Source organism: Nelumbo lutea, chromosome 1 (genome assembly GCF_056320005.1).
Source record: "Nelumbo lutea isolate HS-2025 chromosome 1, American lotus-T2T, whole genome shotgun sequence".
NCBI classification, from domain to species: domain Eukaryota; kingdom Viridiplantae; phylum Streptophyta; class Magnoliopsida; order Proteales; family Nelumbonaceae; genus Nelumbo; species Nelumbo lutea.
Window position 1 is genome coordinate 100,393,087 of NC_142684.1, and position 12,856 is coordinate 100,405,942.

A 12,856-nucleotide genomic window follows, 5' to 3' on the forward strand; every position below is an offset into this window, starting at 1 on the left:
TGCAGGACTATAAAAATTGGGAATAAGAAGTGCTCCCTAGGGCCTATGATCGGTTGTCCATTTGGTTCTCTGTTTCAAGTCGAAAGCGGACCAAAGGGACCCTATCTTTCTCGTGTAGTTTCAACTTCAGAAGGTCGGGTTATTATTTTACTACTTTTAACGCATTGTTTATCTGCTTTTTGACAGTGAGTATCTTGCTGTTGCAGTTGATACGTAGAACTGAATGAGAAAGAGATAAACTGCCAAATTTGCTATATTAATTTTTAATTAGATTTGTGCTACATATTCACTAAAACTTTGTACTACCGTCTAAGGTGCAAATTGAACCCGGTTGTGAGATTGGATCATGATGGCTTCCTGATTTATTTAAGAGGAGAGTGAATAAAAAATACATCCGATGGTTTGATTTTATTAGGGAAGAAGGTATACGGATGCCAGTGTTTTGATTGAGGGGTGCTCTCCACACAATTGAGATTTTTTTTCTATCCATTTTCAGTCTTTGCTGAGTTTACGTGGCATCTTCACATAGAATCCAATGATTTAGAAGTTCACTGCACATTTTTTTTTAGTTCATCTTGTTTTTTGTAACAGTGTTCCCTGGAAACATGAATTCAACTTTGTACTTCCTTTTGCACCAAATATTCCTCAATTTGTGCGTGTCATCCTTGTGCAGGGGCCATGCTAATCTTCACTGTATTGTTCCAATTTTACTGGATGTCTCTAAAAAGACTCCTTTGCACCAAATATTCATCCAAGGATTTCCAGTGGTTACAAGTGACTTGGTGTATGGTTTTTTTCTGTACTAAAATTGCAATTTATGTTCCTTAAGTAATCTCATTCTTTCACAACCATTACAAAAGCATAAGTTGAGCTCCCAGGTCTGGTGGAATCTTCTCTGGTCAACCTAGTATGTTTGTCTCTGCATGTGAGTGTTACATCATGACTCTAAATCAAGCAGGCATCTTTGAGCTTATAAACTGAGAGAAGTTTTGCAATGACCAGGTAACATTTTGAAGATGGCTTTTAACCATATTGCAGCTACCTTTTGGTCTGGCCAAATTTAGATTCATGTAACAAGAACACTCCTTTTATATATACTCCTTTTAGTATCAAAAGGAAAAAAAAAGAACTGACTCAGTCAGTGCCATATTATATGGAATAAACACGTTTGACATGTGTTTTGGCACATTTTTGTTTTGTTTAAATCTATTATCTATATATTTATTAACTAAGACCCGTTTAGGAGGGCTGAAGCTCAGCAGCTTCTGGCTTTCCAAGGTGGGCCCATACGGACAGCTTATAATCTATGTTTGGTGAAAATCCAGACAGCCAAGTCATCTGTCAGTCATGTGAAGGGATGTCTGCTTCAGCCTCTTTGAGTAGCTTATCTGGAGTGCTTCAAACAGATTAAAAAAAAAGAATCTGGAATGCTTCAAAGCAGATGAGCTAGTTTTGCTGAATCTTCAGTTCTGCCCTCCCAAATGGGCCCTGATTGCTGTGTCTCAGCTAAACTATGTAAATTACCTCTCGAGATTTTGGGCAAAATGTCTTATGCATATCTCCCTCAGTTGTGGTCAACCTTTCGTAGTGTTTTTACTATTTTTGTGTCCTTGACATGTCTATTTACAAGAATGAAAATAGGGGTATCAAGCAGCATATCATGAATTGATATGATAAATATGCCATGTGGGTATAATAAATGCATACACTTGACCTCTTTGTCTTAAAAATTAGAATATGTTCAGTGAACTTTACATTGCATGCAAAGTTTTCTTTTTTAGTGACTTTTTTTTTTTTAAGTTAGACCGGATCTGCTGCAAGCAAAAGTGTGCGAAGATACTCAGAACATGGCATCCAGCTGCACATTGGGATCATCTCCCGTACTTGTATGTTAAATTCATGGGGAGATGTTCCTTATGTGCAGCTGGGTGCTGTGTTCTCAGCATGGCCACATGCTTTTTGCTTTCAGCAGACCCCATCTCAATTTAAGTTGATATGTTATATCCTCTATAAACATCAATTCAACTCAACAAATCCTTATCCCAACTGCTTGACTTCATCTATTATTGTAGACCATGTAAGATGTGTATTAAGTATAACTAAATATGTTGTTTCCTATAGAAATATCAAATAATTGTATATTATGTTTCTTTTCAAAAGATATATCATTGGTCTATGCAAATGTTATGTCATCTATATACTAAGTAAGACTTGACTAAATAATCAAACTAATAAATATTTAAATAGATTTCTTTTTTATAAATTCAATTGTCTCTACCATTTTCTTTTATTTTTTGTCCATTTAATTATTTTTTCCTTGATACCTTGACTTTGTATTTGTGGTATCAAGCTAGATCAAAGTGCATCAAAATGCACTATATAACTTAAGATATATGTTTGTATGGTTATGAAACAGATCAATATGATTGGAGCAAGAATAAAGTGGACACCTATGTCAGCTAATGGCCTAGCAGATCAGGGAAGGGATGCAAATGGATTGGATCGGATCTCACAAATGGCGATTTGAATCGGAATTAAGGAGTCGGATATCCAAATATGATCCAATCCGATTTGAACTATGAAAATTTTAAAAGAAAAATATAAAAGTTTATATAAAGAAAAACAAAAATATAAGTATTTTTCAACTATTTTCATCATATATATTAATATATACGTTTTTTTATAAAAAATACAAAAATGCAATGCAAAATATTTATAAATAAATATATTAATATATACATGTTTTTTTATAAGTAAATATGCTTATATATATAGGTCGGATCGGATCGGATATGGGTGATGCGAATTCGATCTGAATATCCGATCCGAAATTCCGACAGAGGGCTATCCAAATCGGACAAAAATAAGATCAGATTGATCGATGCATTTGCACCCGTAAGCAGATGGTTGGCAAAACAGGGGGTAACAAGAAACTGATTGTAATGGGGAGTGGTTGGACAAGGGGGGATTGTAATTGACTCCGAAAGCTTTGGGATGGTTAGCTGAGGCTGACCATCTTACCATTCTGATGTACACTATCTATTTTTATAAATAAAATCTTTTCACTGTTACTGATACAAAAAAAAAGCCAGATCAGTATGGTCATGAAACTGAATTTTGTAAAGTGTAGCAGTGCCTGAAAAAGAGTTAAAAGTTGGAATGAGGAAGGCATGAGAAGTGGCAAAGGTGGAACTTGAAGTTCTGCTTAGACTGAATGCCATTCTTTTAAAGAGGCATCCTTAGAATACATTCTAAGGATTCTATTACAAAATTCAAGCACTAGGATCCTGTAGTCACCTTGGAAATCGTTGTTACTGTTACTTCTGAAGCTGTGTGTATTACAATAAAATTGGAAAAAAAATTATTATGTTTTGTTTAATAACTGAAGTTACTATATGAGAACTATATCTGGATGCATCAGAATGTGTTCCAGATGCTTTTATCTCAGTCTGTGTGGAATTTGTATGCTGTCTTTTTCTCTGGTGAGGTGCACCGGGAAGTTGCTATAATCTTTTTCTGGAAGAGTAATATTTATGATGAAACTTCCCCAATTGCATTAACTGCTTTTAATATGTTTTTTTTTTTGTCCATTACAACTAATGCCTCTATTTTTTTTTTGTTTTTTGTTTTTCCCCTTTTCCTGTTCAGGCAGTAATACTCAAGGGAAAGATAATAGTCAATTGAAAGATGAATTGAAGGACAACCGAGCAATTATTGATGATAATACAGCTCAGAGCCTCTCAGGTGAAGATATAGATGCGATGCGAAGGTTAGGACCTCTTCTTCTATCCCTTTTCGAAAGAGAAGGCCCATCCCCCACCCCACTCCACCCCACATGCACCACCCACACAAAAAAAAAAAAAAAGAAATTCCTTTCCCATGCAAAGGTGAAGGCCATGTACTAATGGGTGTTTATGATTGCAAACTTTTATGTTGAATGATGAATCTAATATTTTGATAGACACATAAATATGGTGTAGGTCATATTTGCATGGGTGCATGTAATGTATTATGGGTAGGATTGCATGTGTACAGCATAGTCGGTAAATATGTATATTGTATCAATGTGATACTGGAATATTTTGGTTTCAAGAATAAAAAAATACAAAAAAATTCTGTTTCTGTCAAACGTGTGGTTCAGTAAAAAATATTGGTTAAAAGCGAATATATGTTTAATATGCTGTGTTTTCAATAATCCAGAATGAAAAATTTGGCATTTTTATGTATGTATAATCTGTTAACATGCACATTTTATGTTATAAGAATAACTAAATTAATAAAACATTTTCATATTTTGAAGATCTTATTATTACATATTTTGTGTTTTCTATGGAAATCACTACGCCTTTCTGTTTTTTTGAGTAGTTTGACATCTAATGTGTTTTTAGTAAAAATATGAAACTATGCATATGATGCATTTTTTAACTATGTTTAGCCCATATTTTACTCTCTCCTCTCTCTTGTCTGTTATGCTTTCTATGTGACCAGAGGTTATGTTTCGTATATCAGAATGTGGATTTTTTTAGAATACATCCGACATATGTTTAGATGTGGCAAGACCTTTTCTTTTCTTGTCTCAAATATGACCATATGTGGCTGTCAACCCAACTTGGATGGTTAGACTAACTGAGATTGTAAAACAGTAATACAACTATACAGTGTATTTAATTGCATATTCTTTAAAACAATGTTTAGCATGTTGCTTGTCACTATGTAGTTTTTTTTTATCAGCTGGTTGTTATTCTGTACTCTGTAGTTAACAAAATATGTTTGATGATTTGATTTTGTTATCCAGAAAAGGGGTTCCACTCTATCTTATGATGTTTATAAGGTTATTAGATTGTTCATGCCATAAAATGTTGTCCATATAAATTGTTTAGTTTTTCTGAGAATGGGAAGAGTTTCATTGGAGGAACTATTTGATTAAATGTATTGAGGAAAAAAGAAGAATCTTCTAACAAGTTAGAAAGGAACATCAAGTTAGCAAGCATGTCACTATGCAAAGAGACAGAAGAATCTTCCTTTCATACATCTTTGGTTTCTTTATTTTCATTTTTAGAGTTGACTGGAGGATACTGGTCCATGTGTGTCTACTTCAATAATCTTGGCCAGGCCAGCAGTATTTTTCAGATTAAAAGGACACATCTTATTGATGATCACCTTTTTTGTCACATTGTTGGGAATTCGGGAGTAAAAAATGAATGGGTTTATGAAAAATATCTCACCAATAGAATCTGTGAAGCTATAGATTCTTATTGTTATGAACCAAGCTAAGCTCACAATTTCTAGGCATGGCAAGATCTGATTTTTATTCCAAGTAGAGAGCTGTTTTCTTTCTAGAAGAGAGAGAGAGAGAGAGAGAGGAGAGAGAGGGGTGGAGAGAAGAGAGAAGAGAAGAGAAGAGGAAGAAAAGTGTTTGAGAGTCAAAAGGTTGGGCTGGCGGGGCCCACCTTCTTATTTATAATAACATGATGTAAATAAAAGAAAAGAAAACTACAATCATTTCCCTGGCGGCACACCCTAATAATAAAATAATTAAACAACCCTAGACTGACAACACTCTAATAGCAGAAACAAAACCAAACCCAACAACGCTCTCCCTCGAGTTGGTCTGAACATACCTATCATTCCCAACTTGTCACACAACTCATTGTGCTGCAAGTATGGAAGCCCTTTTGTGAGAACATTAACTAGTTGCTCCTTGGAGTTTGACATAAGGAGTACAGATTTCTCCATTTTCCAATTTTTCTCTTATGAAGTGTTTGTCCACTTCAATGTGCTTGGTCTTATTGTGTAGGATATGATTGTTAGCAATGTTTATAGTTGCCTTATTGTCACAGTAAAGGGACATATGATTGTGAACAGTAACCCCAAGCTCCCCTAGAAGATTCATCAGCCACCCCATATGCCATATCCCTATACTCCACTTCAGCACTTGACCTTGCAACTACACTTTGCTTTTTACTTCTCCATGTCACTTGATTTCCTCCCACAAATGTACAATACACACTTGTGGACTTTCTATCATCCACAACACCTACCCAATCAACATTTGTATAGACTTCCACCTTTATATGATTATGTTTATTGAATATCAAACCCGTTCTTGGATACTTCTTCAAATACTTAAGAATCCCCTCTACTACCTCCATGTGTGGTCTTAGAGGAATGCATGAATCGGCTTAGGACCCCAACTGAATAAGCAATGTCTGGATGTGCCATGGGCAAATGAAGCAACCTTCCCACTAATCTTCGAAACTATTTCACATCTTTCAGAGATTCACCATCACAATCACCCAGTTTATGGTCAATATCCATAGGAATATTTGTTGGCTTTGCACCTAACTTTCTTGTTTCTTGTAACGGATAAAGGATGTACTTCCTCTGAGAAATGAAGATGCCTCTTTTTGAGCGGACAACTTCAATTCCAAGAAAGTACTTTAGTGGACCCGGATCTTTCACTTCAAATTGAGAGGTTAGCAATTCCTTCAACTTTTGTATTTTTGAGCTCCAATTTCCTGTAATGATGATATCATCCACATACACTATCAACACAATAACCTGTTCCTAACATCTCTTCACAAAGAGAATGTGATTAGACTGACATTGTTTGAATTCTACTTACTGGACCGCCATATGAAACTTATTGAACCATGCTCTGGGAGATTGTTTTAAACTATAGAGGGACTTTCTTATCTTGCACACATTATTTTTACTTCCTTTGGCACAACAATCTGGGGGTTAAACCATGTACACCTTATCCACCGGGTCACCATTTAAAAAGGCATTCTTTATATCTAGTTGATGCAATTCCCAATCAAGGTTTGTAGCCAATGATATAAGAACCCAAATTAAGTTCATCTTAGCTATTGGTACAAATGTTTCATCATAGTCAACACCATAGAATTGAGTGTATCCTTTTGCTACCAACCTTGCTTTGTACCTTTCAACTGTCCCATCCACCTTGTGTTTCATTGTAAACACCCACTTACACCCCGCTGGGGCTTTCCCTCTTGGAAGATCCACCAACTCTCAAGTCTGATTCTTATGGAGGGCATTAATCTCCTCCATAGCATATGTCCATTTAGGGTATTTTAATGCCTTTGCAACCTTTCTTGGTATGGGAGTGCTATTAACTGCAGATAGGAAGGCATGGTAAGAGGGGAAATGCGATCATAGGAGACATATTGAGTAATGGGGTGTTTGGTAGTGCATGACCTGACTCCCTTTCTTTGAGTAATAGGAATGTCAAGGTCATTATAAAAAAAAATGTCAAGGTCATTTACAACCGAAGTGGGAGCATGAGTATCAATATGTGCAATTGTGCCTAGTTCATTTGAACTTACCTCTTGGGAGTCTGAAGGTGTCAATTGCTTAGTGTTTGGTGTCTCCACATCTTTGTCACATTGCTGATCTCTACGGTTTTTACGTTGGAAATCATGAAAATGAGTAAGATCCGGAATAGAAGGAAGAGAGACTTGACGGACCTGGACTTATTTCTCCTTCCACGCTACTCTCCTCCGAGGAGAAGCATGGAAGAATGGTTTATACTCAAAAAAGGAAGCATCCATAGAGACAAAGAACTTATGACCAATGGGATCAAAGCACCGATAACCCTTTTGAGAGGAGGAATACCCTAGAAAGATACATGGAATAGATCGAGGGTCTAACTTACCACGAGACAGAGATAAATCATGGACAAAAGCACGACAACCAAACACTCTCATGGGAGTGGAAATTAAAGGAGACTGAGGGAATAACTGATGAGGGGCTTTGTAGTTCAACACTCCAGAGGGCATGTGATTGATGATATAAGTAGTAGCAAGTACAACATCTATCCAAAAACGTTTTAGTACATTCATGTGTAACATCATCCCTCATGCTACTTCAAGGAGGTGTCTGTTCTTTCTTTTTGCAGTGTTCTTGCACATGAGCTCCTATGAATGCCAATGGATCCATGAGAAGCAAAGAGCTCATTGAGTTTACTATGGAAATATTCCTTTGCACTATCTATTGAAAAATCTGGATTTCAACACATTGATTTAAAAGGCGCGCCTAGGCGCACAGGCGAGGCGCATTTTGGGGTATGCGCCTCGCCTATTTCCTAGGCGCACCTCTTTCAAAAGGCGTGTGCCTGGTGCGCCTAGGCGTGCGCCTGATGCGCCTTGTGCCTCAGCCCAGGCATGCACATTCATTATTTTTAATGTGAGAAATAAGAATTTCAAACCCTAACATAGACTTGTTTGGGCTTTCCTCGAGGGTCATGCTACAAAGGCGACTCATAGAATCAAGAATGCAATATGTTTTACATCACATTAATTACTTGAAGCAATACAATTAAGATAAAAAAGAGATTGTGGGTTTTACATGCTTGAAAATGCTTTATATGTTTGCTTTTATTTTTAAATTTTCATTTTAATACACTTTACATGTTATGTTTGTGTATTTTAATTTTAGATAATAGGTTTTTTAAATAATTTATTTTAAAATTTAAGTTTCTATTTTCATTAACATTATGTTTAATATTTTTTAATTTTTTTGCATTTTTTTTAAAATTTTGGCATTTTTTTTTTGGAAATTTTGACTTTTTTTTATATTTTAGATTTTCTTTTTGTAATTTGCAGCTCGCCTTGCACCTCAGGCACAAATTGGCCCTTGCACTTTTAAAACACTGTTTTAACATGAAACTGTGTAAATACCATCCTCTAGAAATCTCTTACAATCTTTGGAACTTCATCTTTGTTATGCATGGGAAATACCCATGTATAGCAGGAGAAATCATCAATCAATGTGATAAAGTACTTATACCCGCCCTCTAAAGTTATAGTAGTAGGCCCTCACACATCAGAATACACAAAGGGAAACTTGATCTTTTATTACTTGAATGAAATATTATTCTACATTGCTTGCTCAACTGACATGTTTGACATTGGAAATATGACACTAAACATGATTTAAATAAAAAAGAAACAAAGACTTCACTATTTCAAAAGACACATGACCTTATCAATTATGCCACAAAAAATGTGACTCCTATTTGACTAACTATGTGACTTTGAGGATGACACCGAGAAGCCATCCTTGTTGAGAGTGTAGAGACCATCCACTAAGCTGTCTTTGTCAATCGTCCTCCTGGAAGTTAGATCTTGAAAAACACATGAACCGAGAAAAAATGTTACACTGCAGTTTAAAGAGTTGGTGATACTACTAATGGAAAGTAGATTGATGGGAAGTTGAGGGACATGCAACACATTATTCAGGTTAAGTCTACGAGGAAGGGATATTGATCCTTGGCCTGCAATGGAGGAGAATGATCCATCTGCAAGCTTCACCTTATCCTTTCCTGACAAAAAGGCTATAAGATTGAAAAGGATTTGGCTTACTGGTTATTTGGTTAGAGGCCTTTGAGTCAATGATCCAAGGGGAATCAATGGTAGTGGAGACATGGAAGGCAGAGGTTGCATTACTTGATGTAGACACAAATGAGGTAGAAGGGGTACTAGTAACTGAACTGTCCATCTGGCGCAAGGCCCTACCATATGATTCCAAATGACTACAAAATAAATTCATGATATCTTCCTTGGGGTAAGAACCAGTGAAGTGTTCCCGGGCAGTACCAGTTAACACCTCGACAGACTGAGTATCTTGGGTTGTCACATTTGCTGCATTATGTGTTGTAGTAGGCTTCTCCTGACCCTACACCTTACCCTGTTCTTGGTCCTTTACAACTCACTTTGGCCTCACATAGAGCTCTCAATTTGTGTCACGCGTATGTCTTGAATGCCAACAATGGGTACAACAACTTGTCTTGAATTCAAAGAAAAAGAATGAAGAAATTGAAGAAGAGAAGAAGAAGAGAGGAGAGAAGAGAAGAAGCACATGAAGAGATCTTGGAAAAGAGAGAGGGTTGGTCTTGACATCAGCCGACCCACTCTTAATTATTTATATATGTTTAGTAATTGTAAAAGGGCTGAATTGCCCTTATTGCTTACATGGCAAATAAACTAATAATAAAGCTGAAATAACAAAATGAAACAACTACCAACTAACATTGACAGAACTAACACAAATATGTTGCCATACGAACACAGTGGGGACTATATCAGTGTTCTCTACACTCCCCTTCAAGTTGAGAATAGATATTTGTCATTCCCAACTTGCCTTTAACTTCTTTGGAACAACCTTGGTGAGAAGATCTGCGAGCTACATGCTGGAGGTGATATACGGAAGACACACTTCTTGAGATGTAACCCTTCTCTGACAAAATGTTGGTCTACTTCAATATGCTTATTTTTGTCATGTTGTATCGGATTATGAGCTATATTAATAGCAACCTGATTATCACAATACAACATTAAGGGCTTCTCATAAGTAATACCCAGCTCCTCAAATAATGACTTCAGGCATAGGATTTCAGCCACACCATTAGCCATAGATCTATATTCAGCTTCAGCACTAGAATGAGAAACAACACTTTGTTTCTTACTCCTCCAGGAGACAAGGTTACCTCCTACAAAAGCACAATATCCAGAGGTAGACATTCTTTCATCAACACTCCTAGCCCAATCAGCATTTGTATAAACCTCCATCTTCATGTGATCATTACCTGGGCACCTCTTCAAGTATGCTAATATCCTCTCAATTGCAAGGAGGTGAGTAGTTCTAGGAGAGTGCATATACTGACTGACAACGCTGATTGCATAACTGATGTCCGGTCGTGTGAGACAAAGATAGAGGAGTTTTCCAACTAATCGTTGGAACATAGCTTTATCTTCAAGTGGTTCTCCACCTTCTACACTGATCTTGTGATTCTGTTCAATAGGTGTATCTACAGGCTTAACACCTGAAGGGATAGAAAATCCATCATATGGACGCCCAAAGATTGCGGAATAAAGGGGGCGAATTTCAAAATTTTTTCTTTCCCTTCAACTGGGAATCGAATTCCCTATTTAGAAAATCATATTTTCAAGGATCATTCTTGAACCATAAACTGAACCAGATCTGAACCAAAAGGAGGGGAGAGAGATAATACCTGATACAGAGAAACAATATCTCTCAATGGAGGTGTTCACGCCCAAGGTAGAAACCAAAAACTGCTCCCATTGAAGATAGCGCAGTGCAGGGTGGAGCAGAATCAGCAGTGTTATTCCTAAGAACTTGATTCTTCCCAAGAATCACCTGGACGGCTTGTGAATACAACTCCTACCTATCTTTTCTCCAAAAGATTGGAGTCAAGATCCAATCTTGATTTCTCCCAAGCAATGGAGATCGAACTGCTGTAGGCGGCGGCTGCAGGAAGGAGGCGGCTAGAGAGTATTTGCAGGATGCATAATTCTCTCTTCTGTGATCTCAGCTCTGAAGACAAGACTGTTGCTAGTGATTGTTGGATGTCCAAAGGCTGCCGTCCCCTCTTCCTTTTATAGACTTAAAGGGATCAGCTCCTAATCCCATTAGGAGTTGCTAACTCAAATCATATCTGGATTAGAAGTCCCTTTAAGATAAGGGATAATCCTTATCTTATCTGCAGATTAGATCAGCCAACTCCTAATCTAATTAGGAAGTTTCCAAATTTAAATCTCATTTAGATCTTGGACTCTCTGAGTGGATAGGGTGTGGGCCCAATCCTATCAGCTGATCTTATCTCTAAATTCGCCCCTTAAAGAATGGGCTTAAGGCCCATTTAGGATTATGTATTCATTAAGCCTTCCAAACTGCTACCCAGTTGGGCTTCCTTGTATGGCGTGGGACCCAAACACTGATCTATACATCAGCCACATGGGTTCAGCCCAACCTTTGTTACAAGGCCTGGCTGAATACACTGTTATGGACAGTGCACCCCTGAAACCCATCAGATGGGCTCTATGGGCCCAACACTTACCCTAAGTGGTCCCTGGGCCAAGCCACCTTGTAACACTCAGGGATTGTGGGCAAATGCAAGATTAGTCCATCAGGTATTATCCTCAATGGTCTTACACTTAACCTCTTAGCCCATAATGATCATACACTGCCCGACAAGAGAGGACCTCTCCCTCGGCTGCAAGGAATAGTGTTGCACTCTTTCATATATGGATCCCGGGAATTAAAACCTATTTGCAAACATTTCGAAACCATAATATATATATATATATAAAATATATATATTTTGCAAAACAAATAGTGTTGCACTCTTTTATATCTCATATAAAATATATTTTGCAAAACAAATTTCAACGATTGAAATCGGCTGCCGGTAGTCTTGGTTTCCATCAGTGAGAGTGCATCCCCGATCATTACCTTTATCTGACAAAGGGGCTGATCCTGTCACTATGATCACCCACTAAGATGAATTCTCATACTGTCCCAACATACCTAGGTTTTGACCCCCGCTAAGGATCTCACTGATTGGTGCATCAAAGACAGCCCAATCCGACACCTAGTGCAGTATCATAATTGGGTCTAGGGGTCGGGTGTAACTTTCCAGTTTTGCCCATCAATCTCCAAGGTCCAGGGCAATACTGGAAATCTGGTCCAGTTCAAAGATTCAATTAATCCCACACTGTATGTGCCTAGGGTCTTACCCTGGTAGTTGAGACAAGCCACCCCAACCGACTTGGTGGCACCACAGTGTAAGCCTTGTCAGGATAGGTCTCCCCAGATCGACCCACTGGCTGTGAACATTTTAAACTAACACGAGTCTCATTAAGTGTCCAATTTAAGGGTATTACACAGAAACATACCAAGGGAACATGAATCAAATTTGCACTTTTATTCATTTACAATAAACTCATAAAATACATCATTTTGATTGAAGCTAAGGGCATACAAAATTGTCTAACAACACCCAACTTTCTAGTTTCTTCCAATAGATCTAGAATAT

At 37.3% G+C, this 12,856-nt stretch overlaps 1 protein-coding gene and 1 pseudogene across 7 annotated transcripts in view; one reads left to right on the forward strand and one right to left on the reverse strand.

Moving 5' to 3' along the window:
• LOC148876415 (eukaryotic initiation factor 3 gamma subunit family protein) overlaps positions 1-12,856 on the forward strand; it is a 43,303-nt gene that overhangs the window by 707 nt on the left and 29,740 nt on the right. For 3 of the 7 annotated variants that reach the window (XM_088966789.1, XM_088966790.1, XM_088966792.1), the window contains exons 3-5: positions 6-133; positions 674-784; positions 3,649-3,769. In XM_088966789.1, coding sequence (XP_088822915.1) covers positions 6-133; positions 674-784; positions 3,649-3,769 — 360 coding nt within the window. Of the gene's footprint in view, positions 1-5; positions 134-673; positions 785-1,369; positions 1,516-3,648; positions 3,770-12,856 lie in introns of those variants that run through there. The other 4 variants (XM_088966791.1, XM_088966793.1, XM_088966794.1 and 1 more) reach the window with 2 other exon arrangements.
• On the reverse strand, positions 637-730 carry LOC148876416 (U6 spliceosomal RNA; annotated as a pseudogene).